A 25,026-nucleotide genomic window follows, 5' to 3' on the forward strand; every position below is an offset into this window, starting at 1 on the left:
AGCAATCCGCCACAATTTAATTCTTCGTATTGTTAGCCGACACTGGGCAGTTGGTACATAATTGAATAATTAGAGTTGTTTGAACTATTGTAGATATAGGTAGTAAGCTCACAGTGAACTTTTCATAAGCAAAGGGAAAAAAAAAAGACACCTGGTACTATATGTTGGGATTTTACATTAGTGCAAAAATGTAATATCTCCTGTATTTGAGAGCACTTATCTTGAGCTTTCACCAAAGACACCACAATATTTTAATGGTGGTCTCTTCAAAAATTAATTTTTCAGGTAACATCTGCGACTTGGAAGTCATGTTACCTCAAAGTGTCACTGAACAAAATTGAACACGAGTTTATGACATGAACATTGCATGTCCATTTGTGCTCAAATTTAGAGTTTTGTATTTGAACATAAAAGAGAGTGATACTGAGATATATTAAGATGAAATATTAGTAAAAATCTCATAGTTTTAATGGGTTTTCTGAGATATTAGCTTAGGGCAGAAATGGATTATTTTCTGTGTTTGAGGTGATTAATTTGCAGTCTTCACAAAATATAATCCTGTTACGTCTCTGTATGTTTGTTTGTTAATTTTTCTGCGATTCAGGTTCTTTCTTAAATAAAACTAGTTTATTCTTCCTCAATACAACTTTGCAATACACTTAATTTCCACAGTTACTTTAACTTAAACACACGCTATAATTAACAACAATTCACTCACTTTACTACCGCGCTTGACTCAATTGTCCGTCTCTATCTCCGCCTGACAACAACTATAGTTTCGATCTCTGTATCTGCTATCCTCGGTTCCCACTGACCGTAACTGCTGTCCTTGGTTCCCCACTCTCTCCTTGTCTCCTTTGTCTAGTGCACTTATATACGATAATACCTCCCGCATAGCCTCTTTGAGAATCTTCTAGACACTCATCACGAGCTACCAGCGTCACTTGCCTTCCGCTGTCGTAACACACTAGCGTTTTTTGCGAATCTTCTAGATACTCATTACGTGTTACCAACATCACGTGACTTCCGCTGTCGTAACAATACTTTACTCTGATATTGAAGTATGAATCTCTTGAAATTCCTTACCCCTGAAATTTATTGTGGAATTATTCTTCTTTTGGATATTTTGCTATCAATTGTCTTAGAACTGAATATACTTATGGCTTCTCAAATATAAATACATTGATTGCCTGGACCCTTGCAGTACAGTTTGTCTACTTATATCCCTGTAACATTCTGCCTGCCCCCTGGTGTCTTTTTTTATTCTAAAAGTTCATCATGCTCCACGGTTTCAAATATCAGACATGTAAGCTTCTATCTTTCATTTTGATAAGTCAATGGGACAAATATTTGGCAAATGACCTTTAGTTGCAGCAAGTGTAAAGTAATGTATTTGGATTTTGACCAAATGCTTAATATAAATTAGAACCCAATTAACAGCTTGACTGAAGAAAAGAATCTTCTCATGGCAGTGAAAAAGTTACTCAAGCCATTGCGTCAATTCTCTTTTGCTAGTAGTGAGAATGATTCAATTTTAAGATGTTTATAGACATTTATTAGAAGTCAAAAGTGGTAGTTATCTTTTCATAAAATTCACTGGTTATGCCTCACTTGGAGTATTATGTACATCTTTGATCTTCTCATGTAAGAAAGGATATTGAATAGCTCGTAGGAAGGCTGATAAATGTAGGATGATTTGGAGGAGTTAAAGGTTGTCTTACTGGGATAACTTAGAGTCTTTTAACTTACTTACAAAAGTAAAAGATAATATTTCTGAATTTACAAGATTATCTGGGGAGTCAATAAGGTAAAGACCTCTAATTTATCTGTCCTGTAACATGTAACAATGTATAATGTTTTATCAATAAAAAGTTTTTTGTACAGCCTCAGCATCTGGCATTTTACCATTTGTTCCTTTATCCAGCTATTTCAAGCAATTACTTGCAAATGGTTTAAGAATTAGTCCAGTTACTATGAACATTGGCATGTTATCTTATTAAGTTCAATGTCACTAGGTTATGGCAGTAATGGTATTCCTTTGTGCTCAGCATTTCTATCACGAAATGGCCGAGATACTAATATTGCTTCTGGAACATTATCATCATCTTCTGAATAGTGTTGAAGAACTCTTAAATCTGCAAGGAAACATAATTCATATCTAAGATCCATAGGTTTGTGGCACATTCTTGTATACATTTTAGTGTTGCATGTCAGGTTTTGCATAAGGGCTGCAGATTCTTTACAGTAGGTGACTTGTTGGCAATAAATTTCAACAATAAATGGACAGCACACAATCCACTTGTTTTAAAGTAATATGTATATATTATTCAAAACAAGTCAAAGGTAGGCTCAAACATTATTTATGCTATTGTTTACCACCATTAAATCTAGAGCTTTAAATAATTCTCTTTTTTGTCAAAAGTCCACACAGCCTGGTTCAATTACTTTGGAACCTAGTTGACAAGGCAAATTATTTCTCTTATTACAATACAATCAGTGATGAATTTATTTATGTTACCCCATGGGTTACCACAGTTGAATCCAGGGCTTTTGTCAAAAGTCCACACTGGTTGGTTTGATTACTTTAGGACCCAATTGACAAGAGGAATTAATCTTCTCTATCTCTGTTACAATACAAACTGTGAAACTCACTTTAGATATTGCCTTTTACAGCTAAACAATCATGCGGTCTAACTTCCCTTTTTTCACATTCATGAACTTTCACTGACTTACTACTCTACTAACTTCCTCTCTGTATCTGCACATGTTTATAACATGCGACAAAAAAATCAAGAGATATCTATCCATCTAGTAGCAACAATATCACACATAATGAGAAAAACTTAGAAGCTTCCAGTAAGGTGACATCAACAATATTACAAAAACATAGTATGACAATTAAACTACATACACGATGAACAACTTGTACAAAGTTACATAACGAAACTCATCATAACTATCACTTCTTCTAAGAGTCTTCTATATCCAACATCCCACTTCATCTGGTGACATCACCAGACAGTCTTGCTATCCTGGAAGACTTTCTTGTCATCCAAATAATCTCTAGTCTCTCAGCTTAAATGCTTATCATACCAAATTATGGTGGACAAGTGGTGCAGTTCCTCCTGGTGGACATTGTCTTCAAACTGCATCTCTAACCATCTCTTTGTCTCTAGGTGCTCCAACCAGTGTTGCAGCTCTGTATTGCTATTGATAACCATCCCAAAGCTCTGTGTGCATCATCCCAGTTAGTTTCAGGATTTCCTGATGTCTCTTGATCATGATGACCATATCTGTTGGATAATCACCTTCTTATGTTGGAAGTAACCAGTGGTTGAGCACTTTCATTATTTCAAAGACATTCTGGCTGTAGTTCAACCTCCTGGTCCTGAGGCTAGATGTAAAAGAGGCAAAGAGGCTGTAGCTCAGGAATGGTCTTCTATCTTCTCCTAGATGTTAGTGTATTCTCTTAACATAGGCTTACCTCACTGCTGCTTTCTTTCTTCCATCAAAATATGATGTGATCTCATAACGATATTTTCCATGTGGATCTCAGTTTACAATTTCAGCATTATATATGGAGAGTACTAACAGAAATCAGAGAAGTACATTCAACTTAAAACTGACATATTATGTGCATTTACCAAAGTGTTCTTTGTAACTTAGTATTCTTTGTATTCAGGTACAGTGATGTTCGAAGGTAAAATATAAGTTCCTTAGATAGTCTGAAGTAAAACAAACCAGTAAAGTAAATGACAGACATAGTTGTGCAAACAGAACAGTAAGAATGAAATATTTATTGTCTTACACACTTTGTGCAACGACTGAGTACAATATCGGACAATCTTAGTTACCACATTAGAGGATAAACTCGTTTCACATTCAAGGGAATATCCCGCTGCTTATATTGATCGCTGTGCCACTCCTATTTTGGGCACAGTCCGAATGAAAACTGAAATAATACAATAGTCCAAATAAGTAAGTGCAAGCTGTAGTTTGTAACCAGTCTGAGGGGGGGGGGGTTAATGCAAAGTAAATCTAAGATCTTATTTTCAAAACTGTTAATGTGCAAAGAAAATACCAGAAAATGTTTAGAAATTCAGCCTTAATATAATTCATATTCTGATTATCGAAGGTAAGATTCTGACAATTCCATTTGCCACATTGTAATACTCAAGCATCTTTTTTTTTATCTGGTAGCTGAACAAATTGCAGCCACCACACTAACTCTAATTCAACGCCCTTTAACTTATTACGATAAATTTATTGTAGATAGGCCGAATATAACGACTAAAGCAGGAGTTCTCAAACTGTGGTACTCATACTACTTGTGATACGTGGAGCTTATGTCGGTCGTACACGACATAATTAATAAAAAATCATAACATTTGTAATAAGCCCTATCTGATCTTTCCACGTACATATACATACTACTCCCCCACTTATAGACTTACCCTCTACTTGCATAGACTCGCCAGTATTTTCTTCCCTTAGAATTGACAAAAATGGTACCACATAGTCTTCAATCATGCCAGAAAAAACAATCGCATCCTACGCATTAATGAGTGTTAAAAATATGAATTTTTGTTACTAGGTTTTATCTTTTTTTGTTAAAATTAGGCATGTGTTTGTAATTTTAAAAATTAAAGCAAAAGTGGTACTCGAGCCTCAAATGTTTGAGAACCACTGGACTAAAGTATTCGGGTTACACACACACACACACACACACACACACACACACACACACAATGCTGAAGTCTTTGTTTTAAATGTATGTAATAAGAGTGGTTTAAGCATGTGTCAGAATCGGGAAATAGCATCTGTCATCAGTTAAAACATTCTGTGAGAAGACTATTGAGATAGTAGTAGTTCCGTCTGATATCTTAGGTCAGGGTCATAGTTTTGACACGTAGATGTAAAATATAGTGAGAGTTAATAAACATTGCTGGTGGTTATATATTAAAGCTCAGAAATCGTATACTAATCTATACTTTAATTTGTTTTAGATTTAATCAGAAATTTCGGTGTGGTTATATTAAAATGTATTTATTATTCGCACAGGTCGTGAGATTCCTGGAAAGTCATAGAATTTAAAAACAAGCAAACTGTTATATTACTGGGAATCCTGACAATTCGATGTCTTTTTTTTTTTTAAGCAAGTCCTAGAAAGGTCCTTGAAAGTCTAAACCCCCATCTCTCCCCCCCCCCCCCCATACACACACACTCCGTTTTATTGATGACAAACCGAACTATTGTGTTTATCCGAGTTTAACAACAACAAACAAAAAAACAAACAAAACAAACAAAAAAAAAAAACAGGAAATGTGGCTCGTAAAACGACGAATATGTTAACTTGGCAACACCGATTAGTTACGGGCTTTGAACTATGTACCTCCGCGTGCAAGGAAACAGGTGTCACATGACAGGAATGGTATTGTTAGCATAAAATAAGCTCAGACTCGAATGATTCACTCGTATATCTTATGTTGTATTTTTTAATAAAAATAATACACCATTTAAACCACAATTGTTTATTATTGCACAAACAAAGGGATTTTGCTGCATGATTCGACTACATTTGTTCAGGTCATCATCATAATCTGTGTCATTGGGCTTGACATATATTCATAGTATTTTAAACAACTTGTCTGACTGAATAAATTAGTGACATCAATGCTGCATATTCCTGAAATTCCAGTTTAAATCTAGGATTACTGTGTGGGACATCTGAAAACACCATACAGATAAATGTTCATTTCACTACTATAATATTCCTAGTCTTAGTCGTTCTGTTTGTTGTTGCCCAGGGTTGATTAGAGGTGAAATTCACCCAAACTAGTTTAACAAGTGAGTCGAATGATACATTGGGCTTCACATTTTATAGATGCATAATTAGTTTCAAGTTAATCGTCTTTAAGTTAAGCTCTGGTAGGATGAATTCAGTTATAAAACTAAGGTTTTAGTTTGTTTTTCGATTTTACTGCTGCCATGTGGCGAAACACTGTATTGTCTGACAGTTTTTACTAAATGGCGTGAAAGAACTAGTCTAGATAATGATTCATTAAAAATGTGGGAGAAAGGTTTCTAAACTTCTTATTGACCTAGGTTTGTTATACAACCCACGTAATTTAATCCTAACTCATGCCTCAAATCAGATAAGGTAAGGTAGGTGTAGCATTGAATATTCTAGTTGTTTACATGTAGTTATTTTTTGTAAAACATTTGAATGTTTTATGTTATTCACGGGACAAAAATAAGAAATCAAAGAAAATGTTTAGGAGTATTTTTCTCACGACAACCTATTTTGTTTTAATAGTCGTGTTTGACGTTTTTATTTTCAATGACCAGTTCGATGCAGGTTTCATCGTATAATTTTATTAGCAAGTTTGTTATTCAAGTTCATCCACTTTTTTTTCTTCTTTTCTTGTAGTAGATGTATTGCCATTTGATAGCCTCTGTTGACAAATATGTTTGAACCTGCTGTCAGAGAAATGAATTTTTGTAAGGATGCTCTCACTAGGTGTACGTGGAATATCACCCCTTCAAATGTTGGGTGGGTCTTTGATCTTATTGGGCGAAAGGCATCGTCTGCCCTTGATATGGCAAGTATAGAATGCTTGACATATTACACATTCTTCTTTGTTTTACTCTTGAGTTCTTAGGATTACACATCATCTTGCAAATTAAACCTGGCTGAGTACCATAGGTTTTAAACGATTTTAAATCGTCGTTATAGTACATGTCGTCACGTCGTTATGCATTCGACGACCGAGCATCTTCTTGACAGCAGCCCTGCAGCTTCGTTTCCATTGCAAAAGGTGCCGTGGTTAAGCTGTTATGCCCAAAGCACAATACTCCTCCCTGTAGGCTTTTTATTATCCATCTATTGTACAAGGAGGATGGTTTCCCAACTCTCATTTCAATAGGCTGGTCGCACAAAAATCCACAGGCAATGTGGTGATGTGGCTGGTATGTCTTCCTATGGAATAGCATGAATGCCCATTTTATTCTCCAACTGTTTGAGATATGCAATGGTTGAGTGGGAGATATGACTGGAAGCCTTATCTTGGTGAAACCATATCATGTTGACCTCGTTTCCAGACGGAGATCCTTCTTCATTGTGTTGGATACAGTTGTCTAGGTCGAGTGGCCTTTTGTGTTTGTTGATTCTCACTTCTTACAAGACGCCGCTCTTTGCGTATTACATCTGGAACGCAACTTGTTGCTTGCCTTTTTCTAAATTGTTTTGGTGCTCCAATTTGATTCATATTCCATTATCTTCCAATGCCATTAAGTACAAGGGATATCCCCGTCTTGAAAAAAATCTAAATCCGCGATCTAAACATGTCTTTGTAATTTGAGTGTATAAACAATTTGCACCGGAAAGGGCGTTACATACCTTTATCAAAACCAATTAATTATCGGTGACATCATGCTACCTACGTAACTCCAATCAATCTCAAAATGTAGTTCTGATTCATGCCGTTTCCACAGGAAACTTGTATCGGTTGTGGTTGTCGCGTGAGATGACGATTTGCATATTCAAAATGCAGCTTACTTAGCTATATACATGTTTTATAGCACTGAAGACAAATACAATTGTGAAGGAGGTCATTTTAATTGTTCAATCGGTGTTCATTTTATATGCTCTACAGTTTTTTTTGCGTTGTTGAATAATCATATATAGATTATTTCTATGCTTGTCTAGTTCAGATACAGAAATGTTTATACTTGATTTTTAATACTCGTGATTTATTTAAATTTACAGTGTATCTACGTATAACAATGTTATCGATGTTAATATTTTGAAACATCTAAAGCTTTATTATCGTAATAGTTTGGAGAGTATGTGAATAGGTTAAATAACGTATTGAAAAAAAAAATTCAAGAATGTTACAGGAAATATCCCTGAGACAGTTTCTTAATGGACAATCCCCCCCCCCTACCCACACCTATTTTTCAGTAAAAGTTTGAATAAACTGTCATCTGACTTTTGTGCATACATGTACAGCCTTTTGTTTCTCTCTTTGTTGATAAAGTTTACATAGTTATAAGTGTTTAGAGAATTGATTGTGTTCATTATCATGACGTGATGTCAAAATAAACAGCTTAAATCAGACATCAGGAAGTTGCACTTTACCAGTTCATATTGTAGATTAAACCTTTTAATGCTATTGGGTATAAAATGGAATAATCTAGAAACTGCTAACTGATGAAACTTAATCCTATTGAATAGTAGTAAAGAGTCTGATTAGGTTATGAAAACAAGTACAAGTTTTATACTGTAGATAGCTAAAGTATTTTACAATTAATGTCCATATGTCACACACACTTTACTTGTAAATTCCTTGAGCTGTTGCTAAATTTTGTGTGTCTGTGGGGGTGGTGGTGAGATTTCCTGGCAACGAAAAGGCTCAATTATCCCTGCTGTGGTTTTAATATTGCAGTGGCCCATTGGTTCAGCGATAAATCTTAAGGCTATAACGCTGAAACCGGGTTTGAATACCTGTTGTGGGCACAGCACAAATAGCCAATTGTGTAGCTTTGTACTCCAAAACAAACAGCACTACTGCGTAACTTGCATTAAACGACACCAGCTTTGGGCATGTAATTAGATTGTATTGGATTCAGGTGTATTCAAAACGATACATTTTTCTTGTTCAGTATAATCTTGTGTAAAGAATGGGTCTTCACATTGGTTTTTATATAGCACGTCACAATTATCTCTATGGATTAACTGTAGAATTCTTTAGTTCATTATTAAACTTTGCTACAGGGCATAATCATAGACTTTTGTTTTTGGTTGTGTTCGTGATTGGCTGTTAGGTGGTTAAGTTTATTTTGTTTGGTTGAATAATATCTTATGAGAAATATAATTAATTATGATCACTCTTAGTAAAGTCGATCACACCATAACATTTGTAATATAACTACTGTGTTTGTTATATCCCAGCTGGCCTAATGAGCTATGGAATGAATGAAACGCGTCGTTGACAACAGACATGGTAGACATAGCGAGTGAAATACTATTACACACTTCTTGGAAAAGCCCTGAGGTCTAATGCTAATGTTTTATGACAAGTATAATTAATTACAAACAGTGCTTGATTATTCATGCATTCACAGTTGCTGCTATGTTATTGTTTTGACTGCGATTTGTTTTAAGAAAAACATAGTCCGACTATAGCGCATGTAAGAACTCAACAGTCTAGCAAACACTCCACTTACGGTATCCCCCTTAATCACAGCCCCTCTCCAAGTCTGAAATACACTAAAATACAAATAATACTACATTGATTTTTAAAATTGGTAGAAGCGCCTCTGTATCAATGCCAGTGCTTTGGCGGAACGTTATTTAACAAAAACACGAATTATCTATATAGTCAGAATGAATTACAACAAGCGTACTGAATAGAATTAAGACGTTCTTAGATAGAAAACACACGAAAGCTGTACTTAACTGCAGAAACTTAAACCACCAATCAAATTACTTCCTCTTCGTTTTTATCATACCGTCAGTGCTTCCTTTATTTCAAACTCCAGTGATATGATTATAGTTTAGTTATATTAGTAAAATTCCACTAAGACAACACTGTTGAACTTAATGTAGTTTTTCCACTGCACTCTTTATTCTTGAATAGTTCCAAGAAGAAGAGTATGCTATAGTATTTCAACCATTTTATGTTCGACGATGGATATGATGGTCATAGTGTTGTTGAAATACTATTGTTCTAGAAAAACTGATGAATAATCTGATATTTAAAAATACAGTAAGCCTGATAATATTGTGCTGTAATAAAAGTAATTTATTATTATTATAACGATTCGCCAGACGAAAAGTATATTCAAATGGTAACATATTTTATCATTTTGTTGTGATTTATAGGCACTTACTGACCAATCATGACTTAAAATACTTCAGATGTTTGGATAACGTGACATACCGTCACGATTGATTATTAATTATTGTTCAGCAAACTAACTGGTTATTTATGTAGTTGTTATTTTTTGTTTCTTCACCAAAACGTGAATTTCAGGCCTAAACATAACGTCATCTTTTCTTTACTTAAGTTCACGTTTTGACGAAGAAAAGAAGTTAACAACTAAATTGTTATCGTTATAATTCTCTTCTCTATAACTTGTTTTACAACAGTTGTTTTTATCTTTTACTATTGAATTATTCTTTATTTTAAAATGTATTCCAAAGGGTTATTAAACTAAACATCTTTAAGGTGAAAGCAGAAACCTAAAGTTGAAAAAATATAATGAATAGCCCAATAATTGATGTGCACGTATAGTTTTTCTGCCAGTGTGCAGTTGTGAGAACGTCTCATTTAATTTTTGTTTCACTTTCGTACAGTTAAAAACGTAGCTAAATTTGATGATGTGTGTTGGTCATAGCTACAACGTAAGAATGGCGTAACAAGACAGGCTGTGATTTACGAATTACTAAGGTTCTTACAATTCGTCATTATGCCTAGTCCAGTATGGGAATACTTCACCATTGATGAAACAAAAGCTGTACGTCAACTATGTGATTATGAGCCCAAAGTATTCACTTCAAGAAGCGGTATGCAGCCAAGATATTTTTAACAACACACTTTTAAATCACTTAAAGAATAAACAACCCGATTATTATTAAAAATGGATGAAGAAAGTAAATGTTAGAAATGAAGCTACTCGGTATGAACTCACTTCATGTAAGTGAACATTGAATAAGCACTATTGGAAACATAAGAAAAATAGGTAGTGGGATATGTAGCTATAAATACACTACATAATTGGTGAAGATAACTGGTAGAAGATAAAGGTTTCAAGCATCTCTTGAAAGCACTGAAGCCGTGTATAACGTACTAAGTAGAAACTAATTATTTGATGTTTTTATTCTAGTCGTATATGCTCGTTCAAGAAATGATATCCAACTCAGTCTCATTAGTATCAGATCTTTGGAACTGGAGTATCAGCAACGCAAGTTTCCTGACTGTAAGTAGCCACTGTCTCACGGGTAATTTTATTCATCAGTCTGTGGTGTTGAACTGTTGCCCCTTTTTGTGGCAGCCATGACAGTTGAAGATATCATTCGGTATCTAGGGCTTAGGGCCGCGGGATCGAAACCTGTCGCCGAACATACTCGCCCTTTCAGCCGTGGGGACGATTATAATGTGACGATCAATCCCACTATTTGCTGTTAAACAATAGCCAAGAGTTGGCGGCTAGTGGTATTGAATAGCTGCCTTCCGTTTAGTTTATCATTTCAAAATTGGGAACAACTAGTACAGACAGTCTTAGTGTAGCTTTACACAAAATTCAATGAACAGTCAAGGACTGTTTCTTGATTGTAACATTGACAATAACATCATGGAATGTGAATATACTGATTCATGATGATGCAGCAAACAGGATCATTGCGGCTTGCGCTGCAAGCATTATACATGAATTATGTTTTAATCATGCACTCCAGTTTAAGATATATACCAAAAAGCACCATAATTGGCGTCGTTTCAAAGGGTTGTGAATTGTTAGTCACTTCAAAATTATCTCGGACTTGTTCAACGTGTTAATACAAGGTAGAATTCAACGGACCTCGTGTTAACTTGACTATATGAGCGAAAACATGTTGTTAGAGTTTACAGTTTACATCATAGGATCTCTTCTCTTACCTCGTATTAGTGGAGTCTTTTGGAAAACTTCACTAATTGCCTAAACCAGCAGTTCTCCATCAGGAAGTTCGTGGAAAGTTTGTGTAATAACGGAAAGCAAGCTTCAATCTATAATCCCCAGAGATTGAAAAAAATGATATGGTCTGCAAACAAAAAACGTTTAAGAACTACTGGCTTAATCTGTACGAGGATATAACATCAGAGTTTCTTCGTGCTGCTGTTTTAGCTCCACGATTCAAGCTGACATTTGGGGAAGAAACAGTATATAATTGGGAAAATCAAACTTCTTAAAGAAAAGCAGGAAGAAGTTAAGGCAGACGCTTCAGTTTCAGGAGGTGGATCGTATATAGAAGTCAGCACTGCAGGCGTTTACAATACAAATACAACTACAGAAATCTCTCGAGTTTCAAGAGAAGGATCACATATGGAATTCATCACTGCAGACGTGTATAGTGCAAATACAACTACAGGAATATCTCCAGTTTCAGGAGAAGGATCATATATAGAAGGCAGCACTACATGCGTGTGTAGTACTAATACAACTACAGAAATCTCTCCAGTTTCAGGAAATGGATCAGATATAGAAGGCAGCACTACAGACGTGTATAGTGCAAATACAACTACAGAAATATCTCCAGTTTCAGCAGAAGGATCATATATAGAAGGCAGCACTACAGACGTGTATAGTCCTAATACAACTACAGAAATATCTCCAGTTTCAGCAGAAGGATCATATATAGAAGGCAGCACTACAGACGTGTATAGTGCAGCTACAACAACAGACATATTCAGGAGATGGATCGTATGTGGAAGTCAGCACTAAAAAACTTGAAATGTCTGGTGCAACAAAAAAGCTATTACATCGCTGGATATTTGTCATAAATAATGTCGGTGAGCAACAGAACCAATACAAGTTCATGTGTTGCTTCAAATCATGTATCAAAATAATTTGATGTTTGTTTACCTTGGAGCGGTACTTTTCTCAGTAGGAAAGCTCACTCACCTGGTGAAAACAGAGTGAAATTCCCTAACCTGGCAAAGTTGGCGTAACGTTATCTATCACCTCCTGCTAGTAGCATTTATGGTGAAGCAGGCAATATCTACGATAAGAAGCGCAGGAGTCTTCTACCTTGAAATGCAGAAAATGTTGCCCATTGTGTAGCTTTGTGCTTAACTTAAACAAGTAATGTGCGTTACTTGATATGGTTTCTTAACCTGACTTCTTGAAATATTGTCTACAGTTGTCTGTACTCTCGGCTACTCACAGTCAAGTAAGCTTATTATTCACTCTTCCCTAGAAGCACGTGACACCTTGGTAACTAAAAATCTACAATACCATAACGAGCCTATTACTGGTAAGAAACACCTACGGGCTAGTAGTCATGGATATAAGTATAAATATCCCTGAACGCAGCGAATCTCACAATATTCACTTTTTATAATACTACAGCTACGTAACAAAACATTCATAAAAAAAAAGTTTTCGACTACTCTATGATTCAACAGAATTTGGAAATAGCAATTGGTTACAATGAAACATCACGTAAAGATGATGTTAAATTATTTTTTTCTTGTTTGCTACATTTTCACTTGTTTTATCGCATTTCTTCTCAGTTAAAAATAATGTAGTAAGTTACCAGCTTTGTGGTAATTGGAAGGAGGATTCAGTATCATGGAGTCTGGTAGTTAGGACAATCTACGGGTAGCTGGTTCGAATCCCGTCACCGAACATACTCACCCTTTCAGCCGTGGGGATGTTATAATGTGACAGTGAATTCTACTTTTTGTTGGTAAAAAGTAGTCAAAGAGTTGGCGGTGGGTGGTGTTGACTAGCTGCCTTCCCTCCAATCTATCACTTCTAAATTAGGAACGGCCAGCGCAGATAGCCTTAGAGTAGCTTTGCGTGAAACGTAAGAAACAAATAAACAGTATCTAAGGTCCAAATGGAACCTGACCTTCCCAGATAAAAGCGAGACCAAAACACCGACCAAGAACAAGAGGTCGGCCATAGACAAGGAGAAAAGAGCCAATTAACGACAAACTAGGCGTACTCGTAAATAATAACTCTTTTCAAAACAAAACTTAAACCTAACCTTTTAATTTCATCTTTCCCTTTCGAGGTTGACATTTATATTTAAAAACTAGCACCCAAATCCCAACTTCTGTTTTCCAGTGTTACGTATAGGTATCTGAAGTTGAATTGTTTTACCAGTCGATTTGATATCTAGGAAGTTGACTCGGCGGCAAAAGTCTGATGGCTTCTACCACTAATAATTGAGATTCGATACTCCCAGTGGGCACAGAACAGAAAGCCCACTGTGCAGCTTTGTGCTTAAGAACAAACAAATCGTCTGGTACAGCCATAATTTGAATAGCATGCTGAATGGAGTTTTATCAGCATTAGAAATAAGGAAACCATAAAGAATTGAAGATCAAAGTGTAACTAACAAGTTAACCGTTTTTTTGTCGGTTCAAAACAAGATGTTTCGTCACATAACAAAAACTGGTTAATTTTCAAATAGTTTCAATAAAGTGATTTATTCAGAGAAACAAACATATATGTGCATTTTTTGCCTAATCAATAATTTCATGTATTAAGCAGTAGAATATACGTTTAACAACAACAGTAATCATAATTGTCACAGGGCTACCCTTTGTATAAGAATTCTCCTACCGAATATTTTGCGAAATATCGAATAGAACTTAACAGATATTGAAATTCGATGACGAGGAACCCACTTTGAGACTAATAATGGTTGGAGATGGCTTGAATGATGATGATGACAAAACCTTGTCGAAACGTTGTACATTTGCTGTTATGTTAAACTTATATTAAAGTTTTTCTTCATTACCCATTCAAGCCGTCTCCAGCCATTAACAGAAATTGAATTTTCTGGGCCGAACCGTATCATGGAGATTTTTTGCCGAATAGAAATTCAAAAGATGAAAATGACCGAAGGTCAAGATTATATTAGAAGTTTGTAAAGGTGATCAAGTTATGGCAAAGACCACACAATAGGCAGAGATTCCTGATGTCCAGGGACTAACTTGAAGTGAATATATAGTAGAAACGGATCATATGGGTATTAAAAATATTGTTGCATATTTTGTGTTTTGAAATGGTTTTTTAATACCCATATCAGCTGTATTTACTGTATATCCCATTCTTCGTGTATATTGTTTGGTAAGGGATATATATTTTTTAATATGTCATTAAAACAAAAACTGTGTTATGTTGAATAATAGTTTGTTTGTTTGTTTTTAATTATGCACAAAGCTACACAAGGGCTATCTGTGCTCTGCCCACCACGGGTATCGAAACCCGGATTCTAGCGTTGTAAGTCCGCAGACATACCGCTGTGCCACTGGGGGGCTTGAATAATAGTAGTAAATAACATGTTGTTTAATGCTTAATGTTCTTGACTAACTATTGAATGTGTATGGTGTTCATGTCTAGGGATTATTCCAAATTGCACGAGTATCTGAACCACTCCTTGAGATGGTTATGCCTCTCTCTCTAGGGGGAAAAGACAGGGCCAAAGTGATACAAGTCTAGCTGTTGGGATATGCAAACTTTACTTGAGTAAAATGATTGGTACATATTTACGACATTTGGTTAACAAGAATGTCATACTACATGCAGAATACCTGCAAGAAATTTACAGAATATTTCCTGGATCAAGACACACGATAGTGTGTCGTGCAACCAAAACCTACTGCCGGACACACTGCGTGTTAATAACAGGAGTGATAAATTTCCACCTTCTGTATCTCGGATTGTAGTAATCCAAACTATCACATATTTTTAATGGATGTGTTCTACTAGACTCTTACTGCACATACCAAATTTCAAGGCAATCCATTAAAAAATATCCGAGATAAAACATCACCAATTTTGATTGAGTTTCTTCCTTTTTTTTTATATTCTTCCCACCAAAAGTACGGAAATTTTATTTGATAGGAAAACATACTTAACATTTATGGATTTTTTTTTCAAACTTGGTACACTGATAGATCTTTTCAACCTACAATTAAGAGTCTCATTTAGTGTAAATATAAGCCACATGTGCAAAGTTATTCAACAAAAACCGATCAATTTTGAATAAAATTTTTGCGCATACCAAATCAAAAAGTCACGTGAGCTATCGGTCTGAAATTTTTACTGCAACTTCACCTAAGAGTAAAAGTGACCGTTGGCTATTTGTCATTCTGATTAAAGACTTCTGATTTAGAGCAGAAAACTAAGGAAAAATGATTTACAGATACATAAGTATTGGTTGGGCCAAGCAAACTAGATTAGCAGTTTCTAGCTCAAGTTTTCAAAAGAATCACACGGGTGGACGGTTATTGTTGATTATTCGTTGCCAACTTTTCAACACAAATTTACTAAATTCTATGAAACTATACTAATTAAAGAGCGTTTAGCGTCACGCGATATTAGCTTAAATAATTATCATAAATAATGATGCTTAATTGCATGGGGGGTATGACAAGACACTGTTCATCTAAATTCCATGACGTTACTATAAAGGAAGCTATTAACACTGTTTTAGAGAAATAAAACTACCACCATATATATTATAAAGAATCTGGTTGGTTCTGTAAAGTAAAAGTCTGTTCCGAATAATAGGGTTTCAATCCTAAATCTAATATGGGTTACTGTCGAGTGTCAGCTATGTTACTTGCTGTAGTTTGTTTGTGTGTATTGACAAAAAGTCAACCTTTTGGGTGGTGGGGGAGTAAGGCTCATCCCCCCGTAAAGTTGTTTGTTTCAGTTACTATAAATGTTAATGATGTATTAACACGAAGGCCGGAGCATTTTAGCGGATACTTCGTCCGACCCTCTTCATAAGCCATGTCCAAGTTTAACACAATCTTAACATTTATGCGTGGAGAACACTTCTCTGATGCTAGGTCCGTGCAATAGCCCTGCACACTCACTAACAGTTCTGTAATCGCTCACGCACTTTTCTCTAGTTAAACTTACTAGAAGTCTATTTACATATATACCCTAATAATACACTGATAATGTATTAATCTAATGATGTATTGCAATATCTAGCTATAGGTGGCTTATGTATTATAATTAATGGGGAAAGATACTTAGGTACTATTATGTATGAGATGTTTCATAATTTCTGTTAAGTTTTTTAAAGATTTTTATCGAAATACTTCACTGTCAGATGTTGGAGTCTGTCAGATATGTAGGGCATGTTTGAATATTTATTAAAAAAGGAGTGACCGTGCGACTTGAAGGAATGAAATCAAAATTGGCGCATAAACTGGTAGCTACATTTATAGCATTGAAAAGAATTTTACAGTAAATATTCATTCATTATTTAGCCAGGCTGCGTTCCATTTTTATTCAACTTGAGGCATGATGGCGAGTAAAACAAAATACGTGGCATAGCTAACTAATGAATGAACATTTACTGTAATATTCTTATCAGTGCTATAGCCCACAAATGTCTGCGAACTTACAACGCTAGAAACCAGACTTCGATGCCCATGGTGGGCAGAGTACGGATAGCCCAATGTGTAGCTTTGCGCTTAATTACAAACAAACAGTACTATAAGTGTAGCTACCAGTTTGGTCGCCAATTTTGATTTCATTCCTTTTAGTCGTACACTGAAAAAAAAAATTTTTTACCGCATTTTTTTTTTTTTTTTTCACACACCTAAGGTGCTTTTGATTAGATATATCTTACTCAAGATGTTCGCTAAACTAGCTATGCAAGGGTGAAATGTATGAATATGTTTATCATTGCTTGAGTTTTCATTGAATATAAAGAATGAATTATTTCCATTTAATGTGTGTGAGTTTTGCTGGTGAACTGCACACCAAAAAAAAGTTGTATGTTAATAATAGTTTTGTAAGCAAATTTTCAGAATCGTATATTTTCCATAGTTATTAGAAATTAACTCTGGGTCTGATATTCACTCTCAGGGCACCACATTTGAGGTAATAATGTGTGTTCTGACTCCACCTTTGACTGGTGTCTGGACATCATACAAACACTTCACTTCACAAACACTTAAACTTCAGTCACTCTTGACGACAGTTCCTGATTTTGTATTCTTACACGTTGTTGTTACGTATAGTCGGGAACATATAAATCTTTCTGTTAGTAATTCATCTTAATGATACACTCATTTTTATTTTGTTTCTAATAAACCTTGGAACAAGAAATGTGTATGATTATACAGCTATAAATCATTTCAGTATATTGTAGGAAGAGAACAGATGACTGCAGGGGGTGGGGTGCGGGGGAGTGAGTACTTTAAGTTCGTTATTGTTTCAGTGTTTTTCGACTTTCATCACATGTGCTTGTCTGTTTAAACTTTCCCCATGGTAACAAATACAGTCAATAATCGCCTTAAAGCGTCAGTTAGTGACAATCTTGTCAAAGCTTCAAGGTCGAAGTTTATAAGTAATGTAATAACCTGTTTGTCGAGACTGCACTCGTTGATGTACAAGCAGAATATCTTGGTACATGTTGTGTGTTCCGTTAGTCACGTATGGACGAGATCTGATTAAAGCCACCTGCTTCGCCCGTGTGAACCTAAGCAAACGTTGCTCTTCGTTGGAATGGTGTACGAGCAGTGACATTTTGTTAGTGATTTGGAAGTGGTGACTTTGAACACATATTTGATCGAAGTTGTAAGTATTAGAGTTGTAATTATTTGTACCAATTAATACCACAATACTAGTTTAATTAATCCACAATAAATTGAACGCAAAAAAAATAATTAAGAATTCTACTTTATCTCAAATAGTAGGCAATATCTCCTAAACACAGCAAAATAAAGCAACTTAGCATTACTAACATTTCATTATTTTATTCGTGTTTTGTAAAATTAAAATTACATTCAGCTTAACTTCAAATTCATCACATCACATTTTGGTCAATGTAACTCGGTGATGATTCTTAGGTGAATTATAAGCCAAACAGCACGTAAATAACATGATGTAATGCAAAGTTGTTCTTCAGGTGTTATCACCTTCTGGTTGAGCTAAAGTAAAATTTCTACTTTTTTTCTTCACTCAAATATTTTGGACGGATTTCATGTATTTTTGTTTGTTTCGTCTATCCAAGACACTTGCATTGTAATCATTATTGTTCAACTAGATCTTTAAAGGTTTAAAAGGAACCAACTCAAACAGAGCAGTGATATGCAGATCGGGATATTGCTAACAGTACACATCTTCAAATGGTATTGGAAAGTGCGTTCCCTTTAAGGTTAACAAAGTGTGCATGGCCAGGTGGTTAGGGCGTTCGACTCGCAATCTGCGGGTCGCGGGTTCGGATCCCTGTCCCGTCAAACAATCTCGTCATTTCAGCCGTGAGGGTGTTATGATGTGACGGTTAATCCCACTATTCGTTCGTAAAAGAGAAGCCCAAGAGTTGGCGGTGGGTAGTGATGGCTGGCTGCATTTCCTCTCGTCTTTCGCTGCTAAATTAGGGACGGCTAGCGCAGATAGCTCTCCTGTAGCTTTGCGCGAAATTCAAAACCAAAACTATAAACAAAATGTGAGAAATAACCGGAAGCAGCAGTTACACCGAATGATACTCTCGTTCTCAGCTGAGGTATGGTAGGTTAACCCTGGGAACGAGAGCGAACGAATGAAGAGTATTATTTGTGTACATATTAATCGATATTCTTTTTTCATTCACATCTGATTTGGCACGCTTTCAAAAATATATATTTACTGTTAAAAAAATAAGCACGTAAATGCCCCAGCTAAGTAGACGCAGGTTGAATTCACTACTTCATGCCGCTAGCGCTAGGATTAATTAGCGTGTTTGTATGTGTATACATGTGCAATGCTGACCTTAAGTTATGTGCTTGCTGTACATACACAAGGCAAGTTTCCCACTTGGGTGTTTTTATCAATTCCCACAATTTATTATTTCTTTTTGTGTAAAGTTAAGCGGACTTCAAAATTTGAAGTACAGCTGAGGAAGGCCAGAAAACACTTGAAGACATGGTATTTTTCATGGACAATATTGTGGAGTTTATACTCTACTAACAACATTAGTGTTTAAGTTTAGAATTACCAGGAAGTTAAGTCTCCCTATTTGTACTTGGCACAACTCATGAAGTACTTAGCCTTTGTGCTCTGAGAGAAATGGTGTTATTGTTTCTACATATACAATATACTTTTTCAATCTAGATTAATGTCATTAAATGAATCTTGGAGACTCCCCACGTCGTTAGTACATTTCACCATGTCAGGTAGTGCTCTAGCTGATGACCATTCACCTTTTGCAATAGTTTCCATGGTAAAATACTCCGTTGTAAGGTTGCCATGTCCAAAGCACACTCCTCATCCCTACACGCTTTCCATAATTTATTTAAATGTACGAGTATAACAGTTTACCGGCACCCATTTCAACAGTGTAATCATACACAAATCGAACGTCACTGTATTTGACAATTGGATCAGTATATCTACATATGAAAGAACATGAATACCCATTCCATTCGTCAGTTGCTTGAGATATGCAGTGGTTGAATGTTTGTCATGCAATAAACCGAGACTTGTTTGCCATTCTAGATGAAGATAATCTTGAATATTGTTACCTCGGTCACGTGGACGTGTTTTGCAACTGATTTTTGTGTTGTTACGTGACTTGCTGATTTACATTTTTTAACATAACATCTTGAACACACTCAGTTTTTGACTCTTGTTGTAAATATTTTTATTTTACCCTGTTTAACACTGTGTTCAATTTCTTTAATCAAGTCAAATTTTCGGCTATCACTCTATAAATCTTTTCGTTTTCGAATCTCAAGTATCTGTTAGTAATCGTTGAACATGAGAATACAACATATTTAACTGTTCTGACCAGAGAAGGAGAAGCTTTAGAAGATTTTATCTATTTCGTTAATTTTTCAAACTAATACCCAAGATTAGGTATATGTGTGAGGAAATTATAATTGTTTTTAAATATGACTAGGTTTACGTTGTTTCATTTGTAACAGTGAATAATTTTTCTGAATGAAATAAAAACATCAGTATTAATAGTAAATTATATATATAGGGAGTAAGTCTTAGTTTGTATTGTGTGAAAAGCTAACAAATTGTTAAAGTTAAAATGACTTATACTTAAATACAAAGCTCAGTCAATAATGCTATTCATCACTTGTCACTAAAGATATACCTGTTGTACAGAAATCTAAACATCATCAGTAACACTGGACAAGGGGAAATCGAAACAAACGAACATCAATAATATGCTTCTTATAATGCTGAACTGTATATTGGTGTTTTTAGTTGTATTTTATTCGTCACAGTGAGACTGTATTTATATAGAATTTGAAGAATATATAGAACTGGTGCTACTAGTTAATTCTTATAAATTATTCAGCAAACAAGATGTTTGAAATAATAAAAGTAATTATAATCACAATGCGATTTATTGTATAAACCAGTTACAAGTAGTGAAAACTTAAAAATTATCACCACAGGCTTGTCAAGACTATCTAACGATGTCCCCTCGTCTGAGAAGAGTTGAATAAATCCAAATAACAAGCCATCAATAAAATTAATTTTTCTGAAACATACAAGTTAGCCAGTTGTACAAGATGTATATGTGTGCATGTAACTGGGAAGAAAAACTACACGAATAAGTCAATACGTACTTTTTACAAAGATTACTAGCATAATTCAGTTAAAAGTCATTACTTACTCAAACAACAAGAAAACCAACCATCCATGCACACGGTTTGTTGATTAACTAAGTTCACGTATTTGTATCAAATACTATCACACAGACAAACGTGCATGTATTACCGTGTTGTTTTAATTCATACACGTGATAACAATACCAACATTAGCAAAAACACTAAAATCAAACAAAACGAAAGGGAAAACATACGTTTTAAATGATAAAAAACAGCGTTTAATTTAAGTGTTTATTTCCACGTAAAGAGTAGTAATGGATTGTTTATTTATTGTTATCTTAAGGAAGGCCAAACTACCCAACAAAAAGTTGCCAATCCACTCATCCAGGCACGAAAGATAGAAAGGACGACGTGTATTTATATCCACGTAAAGAGTAGTCATTGATTGTTTATTTATTGTTATCTTAAGGAAGGCCAAACTACCCAACAAAAAGTTGCCTATCCAATCATCCTGACACGAAAGTTAGAAAGGACGACGTGTGTATTTATTTCTACGCCTGAAGTTTCCAACAAGCTACATCAGTTGGGTGCAGTTTAATTTATAAGAAGTCGTCATGGCTGAACACGCAACGTCAATAGTGGCAATAGAAGGTATGACTTGTCAATCGTGTGTCAGCACTATTGAGAAGAATATTTCAAGCGTTCCTGGGGTGAAGAGTATTAAGGTGAGCGTATTAAAGCAAGATATATATATATATAAACAATCGTCAACATATATTAATTTCATTAAAATTGGCAGTTAAATATTTCAAGCAAATTATTTGATTTTTAAAACATATTTTGTAGCCTGAAAAGTCGAGCTTTTTATAAAAATGTATTTTAATTGATATGAAAAGAACAAGTTTTCCAAAGTAATTTTTATTTTTTCAATAACTGTGTATATTTGATATTTCAAGTATTCATGACATAAAACATTTTGAAAGTAAGTGCACAACCTATTTGAGTGTGAAAAAAGGTTAAAACATTTTTTTCTATAAAAGCATGTTGTACAAATAAGACTACTGAGGAATATGTTTTTTAATTATTCGCCATAGGTCGCTATCAAGACATGCCCACTAATATATATCGATTGTATTCAAAACGTAATACAGTCGATGTTGAATGAAAAAAAAAGTAATATTAATTTTTACATTTATTTCAATCAGTGTAATTGAAGATATAACTTGCACAATTGCTGTTTATCTGGATGTTTCTAGGATTTGGATTGCAGTAATAAACGTTTATATGAAACGTCTTGAAGTTGAGGATAACAGAAATAAAGACCAGCGTCCTCGTGTATTTCTTTTTAAAATACAAATTCAGAATATACTTATGAGTAATTCGCAAGTTTTTCTATTGTAAGTATTATATGAACGATAATGGTTGGCTTTAAGACTATTTTAATAGTTTTAGTTTAGAGGATGGAACAGCCGAGATGGACCAATTGGTCTCATGTTGTCCCAAAACGTTGTTATGTATAACAATTTTGGAAAAAAAAATTACAGGAAACATTGGAGAACGTGCCTGTTAGTGTTAAATATTCAGCTCCTTTACGCCCTCGAGTGGCACAGCGGCATGTCTGCCGGCTTACAACATTATACAACAGGGTTTCAAAACCCATGCTGGGCAGAGCACAGTAAGCTTTGTGCTTAACTAAGAAACAAACAGTTTTTGTCATATTTGATAACCACTTAATACACACAACTGTAAAGATATTGAACTCAATTGGTAATTGGCTTATCAATACTCAGGACTATTTCTGAGATAATGACTTATGATAGCGTCGTAAAAATATGTTAAGTTTATCTAGCGCGTACCGCGGACTTCGATGTACTAAAACAATATTGAAGAGTTAATATTTTTTCTACAGAATATATTTTTTATTCAGTCAAGTATTAAATATATATACAAAACTAAGAAAATACCTGTTTCTTAGCATCTTAACGTAAATATGACGATATCCATGTTTAAAATCTTTGAAAGTAATTTTAACCTTACTTTAGCAAAGTTGTTTAATTTATTGGACAATTATATTATTGTCTTTTTAACTTGTCTCGTCATTTCAATAGTTACCTAAATTTAATTTATGTATGTGAATAATATTATGACACTGCGCCAGATTTATCCGGTATTATACATTGGACCAACTGTTTGATAATATTACAGATAACCATTCTTTTCACCAAAGGTAAAATTGAAAACACAATCTGACGTACAGATCTAATATATTATTTGATTCGCCGTACCCCCCTGCTGTTAAGTCCCCCGGTGGGGCAACGGTAAGTTTACGGATTTACAATGCTAAAATCAGGGGTTCGATTCATCTCGGTGGACACAGCAGATAGCCCGATGTGGCTTTGCTATATGAAAACACACGCCCTTGTTGTTGCTGTTGCCTGCAGTTTCGCCTATTCAAGGCTCATCAGCACCATATGGGTCAATAAATAAGAAACGCTGTGTGTATGGTAGTCATAAAGTTTGTAAGCCATTTTAAACTTACCGTTTAGTAACTTAATTATTTTAGGTATATGAACAGTATTGTGGTATTTCTACAAAATTATTATTCGGTATTGTACAGTGAACTAATTGTTTGATTATGACATTACAGATTTATTTTCACGAAAGTTAAAAGTTAAAATACAATATGCGAGTTAAAAAGGGCCTAAAAACTCCTTAAGTATTGTTACGTCTCTGGTCGTTTGTTAATTTCCGATATAAATTCTTCCGGAGGAACTTCAGCGATACAAATCCTTTCCTAAATAAAACTAGTTTATTCTTTCTCAATACAACTTTGTAATACACAAAATTTCCACAGTGACTTTGACTTCAACACACACTATAATTCACAACAATTCACACACTTTACTTACGGCCAATACCGCTCGCTTGAGTCAATTATCTGTCTATATGCAATTAGATCTCCGCTTTATTTGCCGGGCTTATATACTAAAATAGAGGGCGCCTAGAAAAGACTAGAGTTGCCAGGAAAAGTCAAGATCCTTCGAGAATCTCATGACGTGTGTTACCAGAGTCACGTGACTTCCGCTGTCGTAACAGTATCATATACGTACCACCATTATTATAAAGCCTTACTATACCTATGGTTTGCTGGTCTAACTGTATTTTCAATTTTACCTTTTGTGAAAATAAAATAAGTTATATATAGTCGTCATACTATTGGATAAATAATACAGCATCTTGTAACAAAACATCGTCATCTCTGCCTTTACAGATAGCTCAGTAAACGCATAAGGCTTATTACTATTTTTTATATGTGTGTGTGTTCATATTATCCGCAGATTCACTTTCTTTAAATTTAACCACAGTTCTTTGCTTGCAATTTTGTGAAAAACTGCGGAATTGTGTGGTTATTTTTATGACGGAATTGCACGTGGCAGCTATTAAATATACCAAGTTGTTAGTTCCGTGAACTAAGCCTAACTTAATCTTTTTATACCACATAAAGAAAGTAATATTATCACTTTGTGATTTCGTTTGCTGCTGTTTGAAGAATTATATTCGTTATTTGTTTTCTGGTGGTTTTTACTAGATATGACGTTATACGTGTTGATGTAACATATGAATGATGTAAATTTTACTCATTTTTCTTGTAAATGATTAATCAACTCTTGAAAAGTATGAATAAATATTCTTATTTCTGATCTAGATTGAGTACATTATATTCACTAGCAAAAAC

The 25,026-nt window shown here is 34.8% G+C and overlaps 2 protein-coding genes across 3 annotated transcripts in view; both read left to right on the forward strand.

Moving 5' to 3' along the window:
• The window catches only part of LOC106469561 (copper-transporting ATPase 2-like), a 75,476-nt gene that overhangs the window by 3,960 nt on the left and 46,490 nt on the right, over nucleotides 1-25,026 (forward strand). Inside the window, exons 1-2 of one of the 2 annotated variants that reach the window (XM_022398101.1) lie at nucleotides 18,111-18,321; nucleotides 21,760-22,015. In XM_022398101.1, coding sequence (XP_022253809.1) covers nucleotides 21,905-22,015 — 111 coding nt within the window. In that variant the 5' untranslated portion in view covers nucleotides 18,111-18,321; nucleotides 21,760-21,904. Of the gene's footprint in view, nucleotides 1-18,110; nucleotides 18,322-21,759; nucleotides 22,016-25,026 lie in introns of those variants that run through there. The other variant, XM_013930056.2, reaches the window with a different exon arrangement.
• LOC106469560 lies at nucleotides 10,474-12,483 on the forward strand. Its single transcript, XM_013930055.1, has 2 exons — nucleotides 10,474-10,570; nucleotides 11,954-12,483. The coding sequence occupies exons 1-2, from the start codon at nucleotides 10,474-10,476 to the stop codon at nucleotides 12,481-12,483; spliced, it is 627 nt and encodes a 208-aa protein (XP_013785509.1).

Source organism: Limulus polyphemus, unplaced genomic scaffold, assembly GCF_000517525.1.
Source record: "Limulus polyphemus unplaced genomic scaffold, Limulus_polyphemus-2.1.2 Scaffold3545, whole genome shotgun sequence".
Classification (NCBI taxonomy): Eukaryota; Metazoa; Arthropoda; class Merostomata; order Xiphosura; family Limulidae; genus Limulus; species Limulus polyphemus.